The following is a 22,372-nucleotide window of genomic DNA, read 5'->3' as shown; positions in this document are numbered from 1 at the left end:
ATACCGTCAGGGATTCGAACCAGCAACCTCTTGCTCCCTAGGCAAGTTACTTCCTCGCAGCACCATTGGGTGGCTTGTGAACAATGGTACAAATTGAATCTGGGTTCAGGCCCTCTCAAGTTTGGGTACAGAAAGGAAGTGTACTACTGTACATGCATTCAACATAATTTGTGAATAACTGTATGTGCATACCTCCCAGAGATGTGAGTTTGGGGCGGTATAAAAATGTGTTAAATAATAAAATACTGATCTGTATGTGTGTTCACTGTACACAGACCGTACGTGCATTGAACATCATGTGTGAATAGGGCTGTAACAGAAAAGAAGAAGGCGGGGGATACAAAATCCCTCCTCTAGCTGTGTGGGGTCCTGGGTAGGCTGCCTGCATCCACTTTTTAATATCAGCAGATTCACACTTCCAAGGGAATATACTGGGAGAGTAAAGTGGAAGACCCCTCCCTACAAGAAAGGCTTGAGCAGTCTTAGGCCTTCAGGAGTGTGTGCCTAGGGCAAGACCTAATGAGTGACACTCTTTAACAGCAAGAAGGATTTATTAATAATTGCACTTAAACAAAAATAAATTCCCTGACACAGCTAACTAAACTGGTACCTATCCATCCTACTTCCAGATAAGGAACTCCTAGGTGATTCTCAGCCCAAGGCTGTTAAACTCCCTTTGTCATACAGTAGTTGCTGATCCTTCAGAGGCCTCCAGGGAAGAACTGCACTCTAACACATCCCTCCCCTACTTCCCTATAGGCTGTTGTCCAGTAAATCCTGCCTCTCACTCTGGGTTGGGCCAAGGGAATTTGATTCTCTCAGCCTTTCTTCCTTATTTGGAGAGGTCCACCTTCCAAGCAATTACTCTAATTGAGGCCTAGTCCTCCCTCAAGCTTGACTGTCACTAAAAGGGCTATTGTCAGCCTTGTTGGTTTCACTAAGACCAGATTCAGATATAACATGAAACAGGAGTTAAACGGGGCAGAGGTTGGAACTCCAGTATGTCCAGATCCATGAAACTGTGGTTTTTTTTAGTAAAAGCAACCTGTGGTTTGCCTCACCAAACTCTCATTTGTACCTTCAGTTTGCACAAAGGTTCAATGCCGAGACCGCCGGTTTGGCTGCTGAAGGGTTATGTCCAAACACAGGTTTTGTGCCAGTTTTCAAAATGCAATCATAGAGGTGGTGGCAAAGACACACCCGAGATTGCGCTTGCTCCATGCCTATGGTGCTTCTTGCTGGCCACCTCTCCAAGCACCAGCCCCACCCCTCCTGCCTCCAATCCAGCAAGTTGCCCAGCAACAGTGTTGTCCCATCCTAGCCTTGTCAGCCAGTCAAGTGGCACTTGCATACAGGGGCATTTCCTCTCCCCACTCTGTCCCTTGCTTCCCCCTCCTCCTGGCAAGCAGGAGGGAAAGGAGACGGCATGACAGGATGGGCACTAAGTGTTTTTATCCCCAAGAGGGAAGCGACAATGATGTATGTTCACATACACAAACACTCCAGGTAGCAACATATGCAGGGCACCTCATCACAGTGCCAGGAAGGGAACATTTGTCAGGGGGGCACCTGGGGTCAAGTTTAAAAGGTAGCCCCAAACAGGGATTCTCTAGCAGTCAAGCTTTTTTCATGGAAAGGTTGGGGAAGGGGGGCTCAGCCCCTTCCCCTTGGGGGTTTGCTCTCTGGTCACCATGGTCAGCAGTGCTCCAGTCAGAGTGCTCAGAGATGGCAGCGGAACAGAAGGAGCAAGCCAACCCAGGCTCAAGAGAATGCCAGGCTATGGGGATACCCCCTTACAACTCATGAGAAGGACCATCAGAGGGGAGAGGAGAGAATTGCCAAGCAAATTCTCTAATGATGCCTGACAGCAAAACACTCTCTTCTCCCGTGGACCATTCTCTCTCAAGAGTGCCAGGCAATTGGGGAGATAAATCAAGCTAGTATTGCTCTAAGAAGAAAAGCGGTGGGTACGGGTACCCCAGAGACTACTCTCCCTGCCTTGGTGACTGCCACCAACTAGCTATCAAAGCATGCCCTCTGCCCACCAGCCCGACCGCCCATGTTGACATGTACACCATTGCTTGTGCTCTCAAAAGGCGACCCTGCACTCCCGTGGTTGCTGGATATCGGGGCTCCCTTCCTCTCCCCGTGCCAGCAGATCTACATATGGAATAACACTGGACCAAGCCTGGGAATTTTAAATGGGTGTTTAATATCCGTCTATGCACCCAGTGTTCTCCTGGCTGCTCATGTAGCCTGGCTCTGACACATGGAGCATCAAAATCTCCTTTGGATGCACACAGGGCTTCACAGGGAATGCAGGTGGGTTTCAGCTATTTTTTTTATTTATTTTTTGGTACCATGGAGAATTTGGGGCCCAACACAAGCGGGGGCCCCTTTGGTGAGTGAGCTCAAGTCATAAGCACATAGTCCAAAGGGAGACCTAGGGGTTACACAGTCACATGATCCTTTCATGAGAGTGCGAGCCCACCGGCAGCAAGCTGCCAGGGGAGCAGGAGTGCAGTTTGGTCTACATGGACTGCTTTGACGGAATGATCCCTCACAACAACATCCTAGCTCACAGACTCCCCAGCATGGAGGTAGCATCCATTGGACAAGCAGGGACAAATGTCCCTGGGCCCAGAGGGTCAAGGGGCCCCCAAACAGACTGCCCCCTGTCCCACCATGCCTCTGCCCCACTGACCTTGCCTCGCACTGTGGCTGGGCTGGGCCTCTCTGGCTGGCTGGTGTGCCTCTCTCCCTGTGTGTGCACCTGAGCAGTTCAACTATGGAAGTCACGTGTTCATGACATCATGGGTATGTGACGTCCATAGTCGAACTGCACAGGTGCCAGCCATCAAGAGAGAGAGAGGCATGTCGGCTGGCCCAAGAGGCCCAGCCCAGCCCAGCCCAGCCCAGCCCAGCCACAGCACCCACCACCATCACGGGGGAAAAGTTAAGAAGTGGTGGCAGGGCAAGGGTGGCAATGGTTGTGGTGGGGAGATGTTTGTTGCCCCTCTCCTTGCGTCTGACATCAGATGCAGGGGGCATGTCTTGGGGTGCATGCACGCTTTGCACGCATGATTTCTTTCTTTTAGAGAGAGATAAATCTATGTATTCCCAGATGTTGTATATTTCCATAATTTCCATCCCTTTTTAAGCTCCTCCTTCCAGAATGAGTATTTTAATCCTTTCTGGCACCAAATAATGGGAATGTGCACAAAACAATTTTTTTCTTACCATTTGTCCATGAATCAAAACACCACGATTTGTTTTGCGCCTGAATCTGATGCCCCAAATTTTCCAAATCCAAATCGATTCAGATTTTTAAAAAAGGGCCCTGGGGCCAAAAGTGTGGGTTGGAGGTAGTTCCCAATGGGTGGAAGCTACCACCCAAATTTCAAAGAAATTGGGCAAAGGGGTGATTTTTAAAGAATGTTTTGAAGTTTAGACGTCCTTAAGATTTTCCCCATAGGGAATAATGGGAATTTGAGCATTCTTAGTTATTACTCCCTGGGGGGGTGGCACTGCAGTGGCCCAGAGTGGGTTGTGGTGGGTGGTAGTGCCCAATGGGTGCAAGGAAGCTACCACCCAGATTTCAAATGAATTGGGGAAAGGGCTGTTTTTAAAGGAGTTTTGAAGTTGGAATGGCTTTGGGGCAGATTTGGGGCAGAAAAGGGGTTTCGGGGGCAGAAGAGTGGGTCAGGTGGCAGTGCCCCAATGAGTGCCTCCTAGCATCCAGTTTTCAAAGGAATTGGTAAAAGGGGTGATATTTTTTATTTTCAATGACAAACAATGAATCCACTCTCATTTGTTACCAGAGAATCTACTCTCAGAACACCTCAGAAACAACAAAACCCAGTACCCCATGGGCTTGTGGGCATGCGACTGGTTGGCACCCTATATGCACTACATCACCACTCACTCTGGGTCACCCCGTTGCCCTCCAAGTGGATTTATGGGGCTGCTGAAATCCCCATTATTCCCTATGAAGAAAAGCTTAAAGATGTGCAAACTTCACAAATTCTTTAAATATCACCGCTTTCAGCAATTCCTTTGAAATCAGGATGGTAGCAGTCACCCATTGGGGCACTACCACCAGATCCACTCTTCTGCCTCCAAAGCCCCTTTTCTGCCCCAGATCTGCCCCAAAGATGCACGAACTTCAGAAATTCTTTTTAAAATCACCCCTTTGCCCAATTCCTTTGGAATCTGGGTGGTAGCAGGCACCCATTGGGGCACTACCACACAACCAACTCTTCTGCCCCTGAAGCCCCTTTTCTGCCCCTTTTCTGCCCCTTTTCTGCCCCTTTTCTGCCCCAAAGACACACAAACTTTAGAAATTCTTAAAAAATCATCTCTTTGCCCAGTCACTCTGAACCTGGATTTTAGCAGGCACCCATTGGGGCACTACCACCTGACCCACTGTGGCACTCCTAGGAGGTGCCCACAGGCAGAAATGGGCACTGTCTGTCCCCATTGTCCCATAGGGTGGATGCAGCACACATCAACAACAACAGCAGAGCTTTGCAAAGAACACGGTTTCCAAAGGTCACACACATCCAATGTGTCACTCACCACTGTTTACCACCATCCCACCCCCCGAAATGCTACACATTTATATGTAGAACACACTATAGTGTGAAACAACAACAATGGAATGCACTGCTCCACACGCCCCCCTCCCAATGCAGGGTAACAGCAGCAGCCAGCAACAAGCAAGCAAATGTGATATCACAGATACAGCAGTCTAGGGCAGCAGACTAGGGCCAACAACAGCATCAAATGTGCCCTGCCCTCCATCCTCCAAGCATTTTTCATCCACAAGCAGGAGACGCAGCTAAATCTGTGGCACCCAGCCATAAAAGCGGGTTAAATAAGGATGGGCACAAAAGAACATTCTGCCAATGGAACAGCGAGGTTTGTCCTCCCTCCCACCTACACAAGTAGAATGATAATGACAACAATGGCACACAATATTTTGGTGCATTTTTTAATTTCTGCAATGGATCGAAGCCTGTGGCACCAGCACAACCTATTGTAGATGCAAGCAATCTAGTTTGAATAAAAACCGTGATGATGCTAGACGTCACAATATGACCCAATCTTCATTGCAAAGAAGTCCAGAGAGAGAGAGAACCTGTCCTGTGCCTATCCATGAGGTCCCCAAAATACAGGCACAACAACAAACCCTCCAAGCATTTGAATTGAGATATATTTGAAGAAGAGAACGTCTTCTTCACTATGTGCCCCACCGCCCATTAAGGTCACTTGAGGAGGTCCATCTCCAGCTGCCGCCAACTCGTTTGGTGGCATTGCAGAGACAGGCCTTCTCAGCTGCTGCCCCAGGATTGTGGAATGCGCCCCCTACTAAGATACAAGCCTCCCCATCTCTGGCAATTTTTAAGAAACTTCTGAAAACACATCTCTTCAACCAAGCTTTCTCCGCTTTTTAAAACTCGTTTTTAAATTGTTTGGCTATTTAATTGGTGTTTTATGATGTTTTAATTGTTAATTATTTTATGCAGATTTACAATTTCTGTTTTAATTGTTAATTGATTTTAATGGTGTTTCAATGAAAACTGCCCTGAGCCTTTCGGAAGGGTGGCATAAATTTTTTAATAATAAATTGTATATTATATATATTCAAGATTATGTAGGAGGGGAGCATAGTATATTTGTGCGTGTGTGCTCTGTGAAAGGGTTAGTGGGTTTAGGGTTAATTTTTGCCATGGCCTCAGAATGCTGCAGTTGGGGGTGGGGGGTAAATGGGCGCAGGGAGGAGGCCAGAGTCTGTGCCTTCCTGCCCACTCAGAGCCTGTAGGCTGCTGGGCAGCGAATATTAATACTGATATATTATGGGCACAGAGGGCTGGAGGACAGGCTTCTGTTTTTTAGAAATGCCAAAAAAACCCTAACAACTTTGGAATGGGGGAAAAGACAGAATTGTTTTTTAAAACCACGAGGCTACACTACCCTTCTATCGCCTACTAGTACTAGCTAACGGGGATCTCTCCCACACAGAACCCCTATTTAAACTTCTTCTAAACAACACACAACTTTTAAAGTTCAATTGCAACCCAAAATCTCCCTCCAAACAGGAAAAAACCCACAAGAATATACAATTCCAGAGACGTGTGTGTGTGTGTGTGTGTGTGTGTGTGTGTGTGTGTGTGTGCGAGAGAGAGAGAGAGAGAGAGAGAGAGAGAGAGAGAGAGAGAGAGAGAGAGAATGGGTACAGTCATTCAGTCTAAGGCTTCACCCACGTGTGTCTGGTCTCTGCTCTGAGTCTATACTTTCTTCTTCAATCTTCTTCTCCTTCAGTCTTCAGATTTTTTTGGGTGGGGGCTGGGGTAAAAGCCTGGAAAATCTGGGGAAAGGGGGGTGGCTGGCCAGGTGGCCAGTGGCCACAGGGGCTGGGGCTGGTGGCTGGCAGCTGGCATTCTCTCAGCAGCAGGAAGGGGGTGAAAAAAGAATTCTCTTCTCAGGAACAAAAAACAAGCAATGCAGCAGATATAATCCATTCCCAGGCTGGCATGCAGCAGCAGGGGGAGGCAGGCTGGCTGGCAAGGCAGGCTGGGCTCAGGCTGGCAAGGCAGAAGTCAATAGGCATGGCAAGGCAAAGCAAAGCAAAGTGCGCTCTCTCTCTCTCTCTCTCTCCCTCCCTCCCCCCACCTCTCTCTCTCCTTCCATGAGGCAGAAGGGCAGAATGCTGGCTGCTGCCTCTTTAAATCTAATTGAAAATTCCTCCTTGAACTCCAGCATCTTCATACAATGTACACAGTGAGGCGTTTCACACGATTACTGTGAAGCACCTCAATGAGGTCTGGAGGGAGAATGGGCATAGCCCACTCTCCCCACAGATATGCCTGGAGCCCTGGGCAACCAGATCAGCTGCCCACACAACTACCAGCTACGTCATGGAGCTGGTGGGGGCTGTGGGGATCGGGGGCTGCCCATCTCCCAGAAGTCCCAGGATGCCCCACACAAATGCACAGGGCATTCTGGGGGTCTACTTGTGCGTCACCTTCCGCCACAGCACACGAGCAATAAATTGAGGTTAACTGAGTGCTCACACCTAATTTAAGGGAGGGTGAATTAGGTGGGCTAGCTGCCTGGGAACCACTGGGCTCACCCATGATTGGGAGAAAGCAGGCTAGGTTTCCTTAACCCGCTTTCTACCGATCGTGGGAAGAGCTTCAATATATACAATGTACAATAATGAAAACAATTCATTGCAGTGCACATAGCCTGGGTGTGATATGCGCAAATCTTACTTCTCAAAATCAGTTATGGGGGATATGGATTGATACACTGTTCCCATGCTCATTGGAATATATACAAATTCATCATGCCTTAGGTCCGAGTTATCTTAGAGGGTGCCTTCTTCTGCATGATCCCCACCACACGTTAAGGTCATCTGAGGAGGTCCATCTGCAGTTACCACCAACATGTCTGGTGGTGACTCAGAGGTGGGCCTTCTCTGTAGCTGCTCCTGGGCTGTGGAATGCACTCCCAGCAGAAATCCGTAATCTGAGTTTATTATTGGCCTTCAGGAGGGCCCTTAAGACATATCTGTTTGACCTGGCCTTCCAGCATTTTTAAACTGTTTGTAAACCATAAAGGTCCGGCCTGGTTTTAATGGTTTTAATAATGGTTTTATGTTTGTTTGTTTTAACAGTTTTTGATTTTAATAGTTAATTGATTTTAGTTTTGTTTTAATGTATAGAAATAAATAAATATCTAGATAATACAACAGCCTCATGGAAGTAAGGTGGAGTTGAAGAGTGGCACATGGATACTCCTGCTGTCCCATGTGCCAAGTTCAGTAGGCAAGTATGTATTGAGCCAAAGTTTTTCTGGAATTCTCATCTGGCATCCAAACATAGCAAAGTTAGGAGAAAAACCCAAGGAATTCCCCATCCCTCTTAAAGCCCAAACAATCAGAGCATTTTTTGATCCCAATCCTTCCCATTGTGATAAACCAATTTCCTCAAGGAGTTTTTATATTTTGGTTCTGCCATTCAACTATACCATAGGATGAGGGTGGTAGGGAATAAAACTTTGTTTTATTCCCAGTAACTCACTCACCTTGGATATAACCTCTATGAGGGACTATCTCAATTTGTGGATAATTTCTCCAGAACAGCAAATATGGAGCAGAAATCCAAGAGTGTTGTGGGGTTTTTTGCAGTGCTAAGGGCAGTATTGTTTTTGACAAGGTAGGCCATAATCCGCATGGAAAAGTGTCTAGGAAAATCAAAATATGGTTATTGCCCAATGCTGTCATTGGAAATGAAACCATGTAGTCCACCTGTACTGCACTGAGAGGCCCAGAGGCCCTTATGTTCAAGAGGACGGCCCCTACGTACTGGGTCTGGATTAACAGGAGCACATATTTTGGGTCATTGACTGTAATAAACACTACTACTACAACAGGAACACAAGCCAAACATGAGCATACATAAGAATTTGTTTCTGCCTTAGCACTAGGCCACCAGGCTATCTGTAAGACTCAGGGATACATAGAGTCTACCCTGGCATGGCCCTGTCCATGTGCTCATACTTTGCACCCACACATGGCACATTCAATTGTATCTACTTCAGTGTATCAGCGAAAAGGCCTTCTGTATCTATACATGTGTATGCCTCAGTTGGTTCAGAGGTTACATTAGACAAAGCCAGAAGCTTCTCATGAAAATAGGCATGAACCTTTAATTCATACACAACATTATTATTGTTATTGTTATTGTTATTATTCCACCACTTTCAACCAAAAATATCTTTTACATAGGAAAAGAAATGAATTTTTAAAAAGTTCTTTGTCTGTAAAAGACTCACAATATAAAAAGAAACAAAAGGTTGACACCAGCAACACTATGAGAACTGGAAGGACTTTGAACTTAAGTTGAATAGGGATAGTTGCTCTTCCCTGCTAAATATAAGAGAACCACCACTATAAAAGGTGCCTCTTAGCCTAGCTAGCAGGGATTAAATTATAAGAGGAACGAAGTGAACATATTATTAGAGAGCACATATTACATTTGCTGATTAATACCAACTGAAGGCATAAATACTCCCCTATAGCTCTCTGTTGATGCTTTCGTTGTATTGACTCATGGTTTGATGAACCATGAAGACCTAATTGGGTCTGTCTTAACCTACAAGTACATTCCTCCAAGGTGAAGGAGATGAGTTGCATGAGTTTAGGACAGTACAGTGTGGCTTGGAAACCTGTCCAGTTGCTTCTTTTGGACATTGCATCAATGTCTGGAAAAGCAACCCAACCTTTTTCACCAGCATTGAAAAGTATTTAAAGCATTTTTATTTTAATAGTTAACAAATTAACAGCATATTATGTAGGTTAGGCATGAGCATCTTTTGGAATCTCAGGGCCATTCTAAGTATTGAGACTGTATTTTGATACACAGCTTCATCTCTTCATACCTGGCCATGCGCTAAAATGGCCACCAAGTCATAAGAGTTTCATAGTTATGGAGCATATACAATTGGACATGGTCAGGGCATTATATAAAATATCCCAAAGGGAGATGCCACATTATAGTGCTGAACAGTGTGTGTCTTGTGCAATGCTTATAAATTAATTTATTTGTAAATAAATCATGAGTGAAGCTATTAATGATTTTTTTTTTTAACAGCACGAAGTTGCTGGGAATGTTTTAAGACTTGCATGCTGCCTGCAGAACTAGAATTATACAGTTCAAAATATCTGGGCATTACAAAACCAATCACTGTCAGTTGGTAAGAAACATGCTCTCCAGTAATATGTAGAAAGGTGAAAATCATTCTCACGACCAGTCCTACCTGGGTAGGGGAGCTGTAATGAGAACTGCAAGGATCGCTTTGAATCCGGCATTCCTCTGCTAGGTAGCCCAGGTTTTAAACTGAGCTAAAAGTGATGTAGGTTGTGTGGAAGCTCAGGCTGCCAGCAGCCCAAGCTTCCACAGAGATGTGGGAAAGGAGCAGCCCGGCCGTGGGGAATTCCCCACGTTCCTTGTGTGATGCATTTTGGAATATGGGAGGATGCAGCCTGCTTGCCCCTGGCTCCCTTGCTGCTCCAGGATCGCTCACATGCTGGTTGTGCAGGTGTACGGCACAGTGGAACTTGGGAGTGGCAAGGATCATGTGGAGGGAAAGTAGGTAGTGTCCTGCCTCCCCCACCCAGCCTTGGCACAAATGGTCATGTGAAAAATGCTCAAGTGTAGTGTAAGATTCCAAATGCATGATCTTGCCTTTTCCTCAGAATCTTATCTGTGTGGTGTGCTGTTTTTAGTTTGAAAGATTAGATTAGTGTTTTAGCATTACGTAATGGGCACATGTCTTTAAAGAAAACCATGAGCTCTCTCTCTCTCTCTCTCTCTCTCTCTCTCTCTCTCTCTCTCTCTCTCTTCACAGCTCTGAGTGCTGTGAAGTGTACATAAAGCTCCTGTTTGCTCATTTTTATTTTCTGACATTCTGGTATCTCAGGCTGAATGCCTTTGAGTACATACAGAGTTTCTTTCCCCAAAAAATAACTTAAGAAGGAAAAGAAAAGACCGATTCTCCGTGCAAAGTGGGCTGGTGTACAAGCAGACAACTCGTGTGTTGTGAAGCAAATGATATTTCATATGTCCAGAGGCTGCCCAGGAATGCCATGAGATCTGTCTAGTGTCATGGGGGACCAGTCTATCAATGGCTACTAGCCTTGATCGCTATAGGCTGTCTCCAGGCTCAGAGGCAGGATGCCTCTGAATACCAGTTTCAGGAGAGCAACAGCAGAAGAGGGGGCAGGCTTCCATCTCCTGCTTGTGGCCTTCCAAGAGGCATCCAGTGGGACACTGTGGGAAATAATAACAACAATAATAATTATAATAATAATTAATAATAATTATTATTATTATTACATTTATATCCTGCTCTTCCTCCAAGGAGCCCAGAGCGATGTACTACATACTTAAGTTTCTCTTTCACAACAACCCTGTGAAGTAGGTTAGGCTGAGAGAGAAGTGACTGGCCCAGAGTCACCCAGCTAGTTTTAAGGCTGAATGGGGATTTGAACTTGGGTCTCCCCGGTCCTAGTCCAGCACTCTAACCACTACACCACGCTAGCTGCTTTGGGCCTGATCCAGAAGGGCTGTTTTTATGTTGCTGTTCTGCATTGTCTTCATCAGCCTAGGAAATAGTGCTGTAAGGGCTAAGGTGGAAATGGAGACAAAACAAGAGGCAGTCACTTGGCTGAGTGGAAAAGTCTGGAGCTCTGATATGTATGGGCTGACTTTCAGGTGAGTGGTTGATGATGGGTGATCATATCTGTGCAGGTGCATCACACGCAGCAGACAAAAATGGTACCAGCTACTTTTGTGCATTTCTTGTGAAGCGGCACAAATCAGGATAATATTTACATTCACACAGCATGAATATACCATATTGGACAGGTGATTGTACTTAATTGCACAATAATGATTGCACCTTATTGCATATGTTTACTCTATGAAGATTCAAATTGGTGAACTATTAGCAGAAATGGCTTTGCTAGAACTTTTTCAGGTTTGGCATCTTCCACTTCTGGCAGACCTGTAAAATCTGGGTGATCAGAAATCCAAGATTCTTCAGCTCATTTCCACGGAGTGCCAATTCTGTCCATGTATTTCTTTACATACCTTGAGTTGCCTCTTTCATTGATGTGATCAGCTTGAGTGCTCAAAAAGCCCTGTTCATTTTGGGGATCAGCAGCAGCAGCATGCTTACTAGTCTGTACGCAGAATGAAAGAATTCAGACATTTCAAGAAGATTTCCCCTATTCTCATGGAAATGCTAATAATACACTTGCAAAAAAAAAGAAAGAAAGAAACCAGGTTAAGAAGTGCTTGAGGCTGCGGAAACTTGCTAAGCCTGTAATGAAACTCAACCAAGCCTTTCCCCCTTAGGAGGGTGTTCTCAGTCGGAGAGCAGTCTCCTAAAATGGAAACTGTCTGACAGTTTCCCGAGGATTCCATTTAATTTCTCATGATCTGAGCACATGGGCACACAACTCCCAAGAAACAAAAATGACAAATCTTGTCAGCTTCCAAACCACCCTTCCTTTTGTAGGGTGGTAGTGGAAGATGCTGTTTGATGCATGGGAAGTGGTTCTCAGTACCTTCGGCCTACGTTAGTAGCCTGTGCATACATATATAAATAAATAAATGTCAGAACATTTTTCAAAGGAAGTTGCAACATAGCCTCAAAATTTTACACTGCCTTGATAAAAACCATTTGAGGGCTCTTTAAGGATGTGCCAGAGTTGTTCCTTTAATTCTGATTATGTTTCTGGCCTTCCACATGCTAACATGATACATTTGGGACATATCCACAAGAGAAGAAATGCAATTCTCACAATGCATATTTGAATAATTGTTCTGCCTCATGTGTGTTATTATCCACAATTAGCTTAATTGTGTATCATCTCTTACAATGTTTAAAAAGGCAGTCAAGACACATTTGTTCACCCAGGCTTTTAATTAGATACTGTTTTAATCAGGCGCGGAGCCAGCTGAGTGGTGGCCTGGGTCCAGCCCCACCTGGTGGCTCCTCTGACAACGCCCTGTGCATGTGATGTCACACACACAGGGTGTGCCAGAGCCCCGAGAGAAATCCCCTCCCCACCCAGGGGCGAGTGCTTGCCCATCCTTTTCAGGCAGTATTTATTCCCCTTTCTCTTCCTCCAGAGAGGGAGAGAAAGGGAGAATAGATGCTTTCATGCAGCAAGCGCTGCCTGAAATGATAGGGAATGGCTCACTAGGGCTCTTCAGAGCTCAAAGCCACACCTCCTTTGCCTCTGATGCCACACACAAAGGGACGTGGCCTCAAGCTCCGAAGAGCCCGAGCGAGCCCTTCCCTGTCATTTCAGGCAGCACTTACTGCCTGAAAGCATCTATTCTCCCTTTCTCTCCCTCTCCTGAAAAGGGTGGGCAAGTGCTTGCTCGGGGCTCTTAATAGCCCAGATGTGGGCAGGGCGGGGTGTCTGCTTGAGGCTCTTCCTAAGCCCGAGCCACACACCGCTGGGGGCTTCAGTGGCCCCTACCATTGGTGGCCCAGGTTCTTTGAACCCGTTTGCGCAATAGAGGCTATGCCCTTGGTTTTAATAGTTTGATTATTTATAACCGTTTTAAACAAACAAATAATATCATGTACTCATTCAACAGCACAGGCATCTCTATTAAAAACATAAGAGTTATGAATACTTGGAGTGCATCACATGCATAATTAGCTTAATTGAACAACAGGTTGCATGTCCAGTCATTACTTTTCCCCATGAAACTGCTGATAATATTCTCATCATTGCTCCCTGTTCAGGACACTTATCTGGAACAGTAAATGAGTAGTTGGTTGTATCCTATCTAATTATCTTTTGTAGTTTGTCCCAAGGGGGATCCTGTAGAGAGTGTGCAGGAGGAGTCAGAAAGGAAAAGGAAGGGAAAGGAGAAAAAGAAAATGGAGTTGTCGCTGAATAAACCTTCAGTTAAATGCACATAAGATTTCCTTGTGTGTATGAGGGAAGCAGCTATAAAACACAGTTTCTGCAGCCGTGAGTAGAAAATCACAGATATCCACAGTTTCCCTAACGTTCTTTTCTATGTATGTACAAAGAAGCCTTCATTTCATGTGGGTTGTTGGTTTTAGTGTAATCATAAATTGAGCTCTTTCACTCCTAGAATTCATTGTTTGGAACCAAACTAGATGTGATATTGGAGGTCCCTGACTGGAACTACCATCTTCTTCGACTCCTTCAAAAAGTAGCACAATAGTAGCATGTGAAAACTCTTATTTTCTTTCACTCCTGGCTATTGCGCTAGATTTAATGACCTTAAGTGGTGCAGAGGGGAAATGCTTGACTAACAAGCAGAAGGTTGCCGGCTTGAATCCCCGCTGCTACTATATTGGGCAGCAGCAATATAGGAAGATGCTGAAAGGCATCATCTCATTCTGTGCGGGAGGAGGCAATGATAAACCCCTCCTATATTCTACCAAAGGAAACCACAGGGCTCTGTGGACACCAGGAACTGTAATCAACTTGACGGCACACTTTACTTAGTGAATATACTAATTAAAATCACTACTGTACTATTTTATTTTTTATGTATTTTTTGTTCAGTTTTTTACTGCCTGTCATAAGGCAGCCCAAGGCAGTTTACAAAAGTTAAAATACAATAAAACGCCATAAAAATCACATTTAAAACCTTAAAATCAGTCAAACAGTAAAAACCATAAAACACCAAAGCAACCACCACCATAAAAAGACAAACAGAAGCAGAAGAGCTGACAGACATGGCAGTCCGTAATAGTAATTTTTGCTGCAGCTAGGACCCTAGCAGCATCAGCTTTCAGCTGCAATGTCTCATAGTGACCACTGGGGGGTTAGGGTCATGGATAAAAGTGCTGGACTCCTCCCCTCTTTGATCTTTCAGTGTTAGTCTTCATTTTGTCTCTCCAGAGATGGCTGTTTGTTCGGGTCTCTCTCTTCAGCCATGAGCTATACCTGAAATTAAGTTGCAGGGTTTTTCACATTCATTTGTAACCTTTTCTTTAAATAAATCCTTGTAGTTCTTAAAAACTAAAGAACTGTCTCAAGACCTCTTGCTTTGCTGCTTTCTCACCACACTGGTTTTGCTTTGCTATTTGGGGACTAAACTTTCATTTCCCCCCTACAATTATTGCTCTGTATAAAGCTGAAACGGCCAAGAGTCTTGTGGCATTATATGGCCACATTTGTACGTAACATGAACAGAGGTAAAGGGACCTCCGGTAAAAATTTCTGTACATCTGTATGCATGCAAGTGCAGTTCAGACAAAAAATGGACCCCTGGTTTCCCTCCCCAGACTGCAATTTGTACCTTCAGTTTGTAGTGAGTTTTGCTGCCTTCAGCTGCCTTCAACTCTGCGGTGCCAGCATTATGTCCGAATGTGGCACCACAGTCGCCCCCATTGGCAACCAGAGTTGAGGGAGGAAGCTCCTCCCTCCCTCTGACTGTGATTGATTGCTGGGGCTGTCCTTTAGTCAAGAAGGGAACCCAGGCAGCTAGTTCCCCCGCCCCCCAACTGACTGCAGAGAGGGAGAACACACAGCTCCCAAACCTGGGTAGAAAATGGTTTTTGATTGTGTGGATGACCTCTAAGTCTTTAAGGTGTCAGAAGACCCTTTGTTGTGTTCATTGTAGAGAGACTAACACAGTCACTCATTCAAAATTTGTCATATATATCTGAGAAATGCTATCTTTTCTTTTGATGGACAAGGCTGCCTCTGTTGCACCAGCAGAAGTTGGCCCCATAAAATATAATTGTGTTAGCTATGTTATAGGTCTTTTAAAATTTAGGAAATCCAACAACAAAGACCTTTCTATACCACATTAACAAAATAGACAAATGTGACAACTAACTGCAAACTACAAATCATCAAGTCTTGTGTTACTGCTTGGAAAGGGTGGTTACCAATAATTTGGGGGAACTCACTTCTCATCTTATGTGCTTTTCATAATATTGAATCAGACCTTGAGTGTCTCCTGTTAATGCATCAGAAGTGAAAGTTTGAACAACAAAAATTGTTTCATTATTTTAGACTTTCATGTCCATTCTGTTGCCTTGCCAATTAGATGTCAAGGATTTGGTAGCTTCTGATCTTTGTTGGTGAAGATGAAGAAGGTTTTGGTCAGTATTTGCACATCATTCAAATGCTCAAAAGGAAGAAAACCAAGAATTTCCCCATGGGCCTTTCAAAATGAGAACCGTTGGGAAGGATGCAGGTGGGCAGTGTTGTCATTTGATTTCAGCCTGCCATTAGATAACAATGTGGACTCTGGTGCTGATCTTTTAAAAATTACCTTTAAATTCTAAATCCTACCTTTCCTCCAGTATGCCATACCTTGGGTTCCCAGTCCAGCACTGATCACACCTAGAGCTGCTTTGCTTCAGCAGGATGACTCTATCATGTGCCCTCAGATTCTGCCTGGGACCAATGTCCACAAAGTTAGGGGCTAATCCTATCATCTTTGCTCATACTGCACAGTAGAAGCTATTGGACTTTAGGTGTTACTCATAAACAGGATCACAAATGAAGGGTACAAGTGAACCTATTGTGAGGGGTCCAGAGGGGATACCTATGGCCTGGGATCACATCCTCCAGCCAGAAACATGGAAAAAATTGATTTTACATTATAGAAACTGGTATGAGAAATCTCACTTGGAGTTGATGATGATGATGATGATGATGATGATGACGTTTGGCCCTCATCATCCAGCATATGATGAGTGCTTGAACTATGGGGCAAAGGTAGGGTTTCCTACTTAATGGAACCCTATCCATGTGGGAAATGGCTAACCTCTCCTTGTTTTTCATTGAGTCAATTGTTTGTTTTTATCTTGGTCAAACATGGGGGAAATATATTTACCTGAAAGAGCAAAGGACTCCATGTTTATTCCTACAGTAACTTGAACTGGAGTTTGGAACTCATCACACCTTCTCACAATTAAATCTGTTGCTCTGCTTGCAGGTTCCATGTATGATGGTCTGTCTGATGGCTACAGCTATGGAACGGCCCGTGGTAGCTACTATGCCAAAGCCAACACTGGAAGCAACAACTGGGGCCATGGGGTAAGGATTTCTCTAAGAGCCATAGGATGCTCTTGGGAAGAAAGTGGTGGGGACATTCTTCTGTTAGAAAGCACCCAATTAAAAAAATAATAACGCAAGAGAAATGTTTTCTCTGTTGGGAAGACAGAAGCCTTTGAAACAGAACAAGATGATGTTGTTAAACCATTTGGTGTGTCACAGATCCCAACTGATTGTCCCAGATCCCTATCTGGGACAATCTTACAATCTTAATTACCTACTCTGAATCTCTTAGATTATGTGATACAACATTTCCCCATGTTCTTATGTGACTGAACTGACAGATTTACAGACCAGCTCTATCCATATTAACTTGGAATTCACTTAAACAACAAAAAGAAGAGATGAATAACAGGAAACTGAAAAGCTTTAAATATTTGCCCTTTGGTTGAAGAGCAATTTTTCCATCAGTCTCACTAATGGAACTTGTTACAGAGCCTGTTTCTTTTTGGGCTGTTGATGTCCATTCATAATATTTTCTTAGCTCTTCCCTTCCCAGCAACAGTAGAATTTGTACATAAATAAATCCAAAGGCAGATGGTGTAAGACATGCCTTTTGCATATCTTACCAGCATGGGAAAGGAAGCTGACATGATGCCTATACTTGGGTTTGACCACCAAAGTTGACCGACTGCTGAAGTGGGTTCTTTGTCACAGTAAATCTCTTGATTCAGGTACCAAAAGACCTGCAGCAAGTTGAATTAAAGTTCTCTGTAGGCACATGAGAATTAGTGTCTCCTCCCAAGTTTGTTTTTGTGCCCCTCCTTCATTTGAGCTCCTATACAGAAATGAGACATTTGTGAGTGAAACTGTGCTCTTTAGTTTCTAGAGATACTAAACTTGCTAACCTTGCGCTCGCATATATGCACACACAGCCAACTTCTAGTCTCCTTGTTTCTTTAGAAATATTTCATTAATTAGTCATGGGGATTATTACTGCTGAAGCATGTTAAATCTTTTGTAAAGGATGCAGGCTGAGTCGAAGGCTACTCATTGCAGAGTACACGCCTAGTAATATACTATATAAACCCAAAGCAGGAGGCGATGCTACAGTCAGATGGATGCAAGCAAAAATGAGAGAACAGACATCCTGTGCAAGTTATAAAGGAGGTGGGACACAAAAATCTTAATCGAACATTTGGGGGGGGGGGTTAAATCCATTTCTGTATGAGTTTCCCATGACCCAGTGGAGGAGGGCATAAAGCTGCTGTTTGCTGTGGCTCTTCACAAAATGGCAAGGTTAACATTTAAAAAATATTCTTCTCCTAAATATATTGGCTGACAGCCTAACTAAGGACGCAGATGTGCACCAGGTAGATGCATCCTTGCCGTGGAGGGCTTTTCTTAGCTGCACAGCACAGAGTGTGAAGAAGTGGAGAGTGGTTGTTGGCAATCCTTACTCCTCCTGGAGCTTTCCCACATGGTGACTTTACTTTGGGAGGGTGGGTGTGTACATTCACATATTGGCCAGGTTTACTCCAAAGTCCATGCGATATATCAGAACGCACTCCATACATGATCTGGGTTTTTTGCTGCATACTGGAGCTTAGCTCGATTTATGTCCAGGGTAAAAAAATAATAATCATTTTTTGCATCAGGTTTTTTGGGCAAACTTGAACTCACAGGAAAGTCTCACAGTAAACCCATGGTAAAGCCTGCTGTCTGGGAAAGCTCCTGGAAATGCCCTGTACTACTCAAAAATAAGTTCCTTAGAGTTGTGCAGCCCTCGGGAACATATTTTTGTGTTGCATAGGGCATTTCCAGAGGAAACTAAGCGTTCCAAAATTTGTGCCCCCACCGTCTGTGCACTGCGCTCTGTGCTGTGGGGCCCTGGGAGGCTTCCACAGCATGAGTGGATCTTCCTGGCATGCATCCCCTTCTGTAGTATGGATGTCAGCCACGCATTTGTTATAGGCAACCAAAATATGTATATGTTTATCCTTACCCTGCCTCTCCATTCTCAAGGTGACTTGCAAATCTATAAAATGTATATCCACTCTAGAAAGTATAGTCCTGCTAACAATTTATGTACCAATCCATCACTAAATACACTACAAATTATCTTGCAGCAGAAGAATACACAGTTTAATAGCTGTTCTGCTCTGCCTGATATTGAGTCTTGCAATGCTGTTTCATTGCTACCTTTGGCTTTTGTCTTTCTGAGTTTATGTTACTGTAGGAATCTGTTTGTTTGTTTATTGTTACATTTATATGCTGCCTTTCATTAAAACAATCCCAAGGCGGTTCACACAAAAATTAAAACAAGACGATTAAAAATACACAATTAAAATATAAGCTACAATATAAAAAACATAGAAACCCCTGCTAACTTGGCAAAGAGGCACCTTTTAATGTGGTGGTCCTCTTTATTTAGCAGGGAGAGAGTAACTGGCCCTATCCACCACCAGCACAGTACCTCCAGTGACTGTTGCTGGTGTCTATCTTGTGTTACTTTTTAGGTTGTGAGCCCTTTGGGGACAGGGAGCCATCTTATTTATTTGTTATTTCTCTAGGTAAACCTCCCTGAGCCATTTTTGGAAGAGTGGTATATTAATCGAATTAATTATCATCATCATCCTGACTAAAATGATTTGAAATACAAGCATAAAATAACCATACAAAATACAAAGAAGCAGCAGTAGAGACAATCATATAAAAGCCTGGGTAAAAAAATAATAAAAATTGTAATGGAGACGGAGGAGCGAATAGCATCCTCTGAGCGCATTCCAGAGTAGAAACACATTCAATTAGTGTTTATTATTGTCTTTAACAGTGTAAATGGCACTATTTTTTTAATAAATAGTAATCTATCAACATTGTTAAATAAATAATAATACATAATAATAAACAAGTATCATAGAAAATTTTAATAGTATTATTTGCCTCAAGGCCAGATACATAGAAGTAAATTATGGTTAATCCACTTGTCCTTCCTACATCTCCCTGGTCTCCATGTAATAAAAGACCTCTCTGTCAAATTCTGCCACTTCTTGGGGCAATGGCTGTAGCAGAGTATAGTCCCATTTTTTATATAGCTGGTCTCCCTGTAGATTTCACATTTTATAAACGTTTGTAATCAACTTTGTTTTCTATTATTATTGTTGTGTCGAGCCAATATTTGTATTAATATTAATGCACTGAGCCAATACCAATTATGGGCCCGATGCAACCCAAACCATCCTTGCATCATGCACATGATGCAAAAATAGCCTGGATCATTACTGGAATCAGGTCAATAATTCAGCCCGTGCTCAGCCCTGTTATATTTTAATACCATTCTTCCTTCAAGGTGCACAGGGGGCATTATGCATGGGACCATCCCATTTAGTCTCACAACTTTGTGTGGTAAGTTAGGCTGAAAGACAACTTCCAGACACATAGAAGGGTTCTGCAGGGAGAGGAGGCTTAGCCCACTCTCCCTGCAGACAAGCAGCTGATCATTGCTGGGAGGGCAGATCGGCTGCCCACATGACTATTGGCTCTGTCATGGAGCTGGTAGGGGCGGCAGGGATCAGGGGCTGCCTGGCCCCCAGAAGTCTCAGGATGCCCCGCACAAGTGCACAGGACATCCTGGGAAGCCCCCCAACACAGTGAGGCTCTTTTTAGCCTCCCAGCAGGGGTCGCCTCATGAGTTGCCATGCCATGGCAACTCATGACCGGGAAAACAGGGTTAGCGGAGTGCTCACTCCACAAACCCCATTTAAGGGAAGGGCTTATTTGGCAGACTAGCTGCCAAAGAACCACTGGGCTCACCTGCGAGCTCAGTGGTTCTCACGATGGAAGAAAACCAGGCTGGGCTCCTTTAGCCTGGTTTTCTCTCATCATGAGAATAGCCTCATTATGTTCCCAGGGTGGTTAAGTGGCTGTACATTGACCAAAGCGTCTAGGTGTGTTTTATAATCATTCTGTTATTGTTCATATCCATATCGTCATCTGCTGCACTTATTTCAACTGACTTGGAGCTGAACCAAGTACAGCACATAAAAATAGTTTTCTAAATACCAATTTCCTTCCAGTGCAAATACAGCTATTTATCTTGAGTCTACTTCACTCTGATGAAGCTGGCACCCAGCTCATGATGACACAGTCTATATATGACTATCCCAGGGAGGGGTATAGGGGCAGATATTTGACATATTCCTTCATCTGGAGGAACGGCTAGTGAAAAATGCAGTAGTCAGTAGAAGAGACCATGTATGAGTGTTCTTCACATGTTATCTCCAGCCCTCGTAAAATATAGATACCCCTGCTAATTGGGCAAAGAGACACCTTTGTAATGGTGATTCTTATATTTAGCAGGAGGAGAATAACTCCCTCTGGAATCAGGTCAATAATTCAGCCCATGCTGAATTATTAACCCCAACACAGCATTTTGCAGTGGTTGTTGCTGGTGTTTACCTTGTGCTTCTTTTTTGTGAGCCCTTTTGGGACAAGGAATCTTATTTCTTATTTCTTTTTCTGTGTAAACCACTTTGTGAACTTATGGCCACTATAAACTCCTGAGCTGCTCCCGACAACCCAGTCCCAAAATGAACATTGAAGTCCCCCACCAACAACAACCTGGGTAACTCCAATGCCAACTCCACAACCAGATCTGTCAGCTCAGTTAGGGACTCTGTTGGGCAGCAGGGTGATCAGTACACCAATAGACGTCCCAGTCTATTCCTGGTCCCTAGACTTAGATACACACTTTCAGTATAGACCAATTCCCTGAAAGGGATCTGGGTAAGGGAGATGGTATGTAGACCGCAGCCACACCCACCTCTACACCCACATCCTCTCAACTGCTTAGTTTTTAAGCATTATTTAAAATGTCTATTAAAAACATAAAAACGCTTGGTGAGAGAACTGAGCATAAAATAATTCATCAGTGTCCATGAAGGTAAATACTATTACTAGTATTTATATGCCACTTTCTAACACAAAAATACTGGTAATAACCAAAGTGTTGGTTATTACCTGTAAAGCCCTCAATGGCTTAGGTCCAGGGTACATAAGAAAGTGCTTTTTTTGTCATGAACCCTGCCGCCTATTAAGATCATCTGGAGAGAACCGGTTATGGTTTCCACTGGCTTGGTGGCAACTTGGGACTGGGCCTTCTCTGTGGCTGTGCTGGGGCTTTGGAATATGCTCCCTGTCAAAATAAGAGCATTTTCATCTCTGTTTGCTTTTAGGAAGACCCTCAAGACACACCTGTTTTCTCAGGCTTCTAACTGAAATTGATTTTAAACTGTTTGTTTGTTTTTATTCCATGAAATTGTTTTAATTTTTTAATCCTGTGAAATTGATTTAATTGTTTTTACTCAGTTTTCTATTTCTTGTGTTTTAAATTGTGTACACCACCTAGAGATACACATACCAGGCAGTATATAAATATTTATTTATTTATTTATTTTATTAGATTTCTATACTGCCCTTCCAAAAATGGCTCAGGGCGATTTACACAGAGAAATAATAAATAAATAAAATGGAACCCTGTCTCCAAAGGGCTCACAATCTAAAATGAAACACAAGATAGACACCAGCAACAGCCATATAAGATGCATAATTAATTATACCTTTAAAAAAGAATATGGGGTGGGGGGTGGAATAGTGGTTGTCATGATGCACTATTCTAATGGCAGTGGTGGGACTAGCAGTGCTGCTGCTGTGGACCCAGAAGCAGCAGAGCGGTTGTAGAGGATCGGCACTGGCAGTTGTGATAGCAGGGTTACCGTATGTCTGTCT

The 22,372-nt window shown here is 43.9% G+C and overlaps 1 protein-coding gene across 1 annotated transcript in view; it reads left to right on the top strand.

Annotated features, from left to right (window-relative positions):
• Positions 1-22,372, top strand: part of PKP1 (plakophilin 1) — an 81,554-nt gene that overhangs the window by 9,148 nt on the left and 50,034 nt on the right. Inside the window, exon 2 of the mRNA XM_053248149.1 lies at positions 16,527-16,627. Coding sequence (XP_053104124.1) covers positions 16,527-16,627 — 101 coding nt within the window. The remainder of the gene's footprint in view (positions 1-16,526; positions 16,628-22,372) is intronic.

This window comes from Hemicordylus capensis, chromosome 4, assembly GCF_027244095.1.
Source record: "Hemicordylus capensis ecotype Gifberg chromosome 4, rHemCap1.1.pri, whole genome shotgun sequence".
Classification (NCBI taxonomy): Eukaryota; Metazoa; Chordata; class Lepidosauria; order Squamata; family Cordylidae; genus Hemicordylus; species Hemicordylus capensis.
This window is presented reverse-complemented; position numbering and strand designations above follow the sequence as displayed.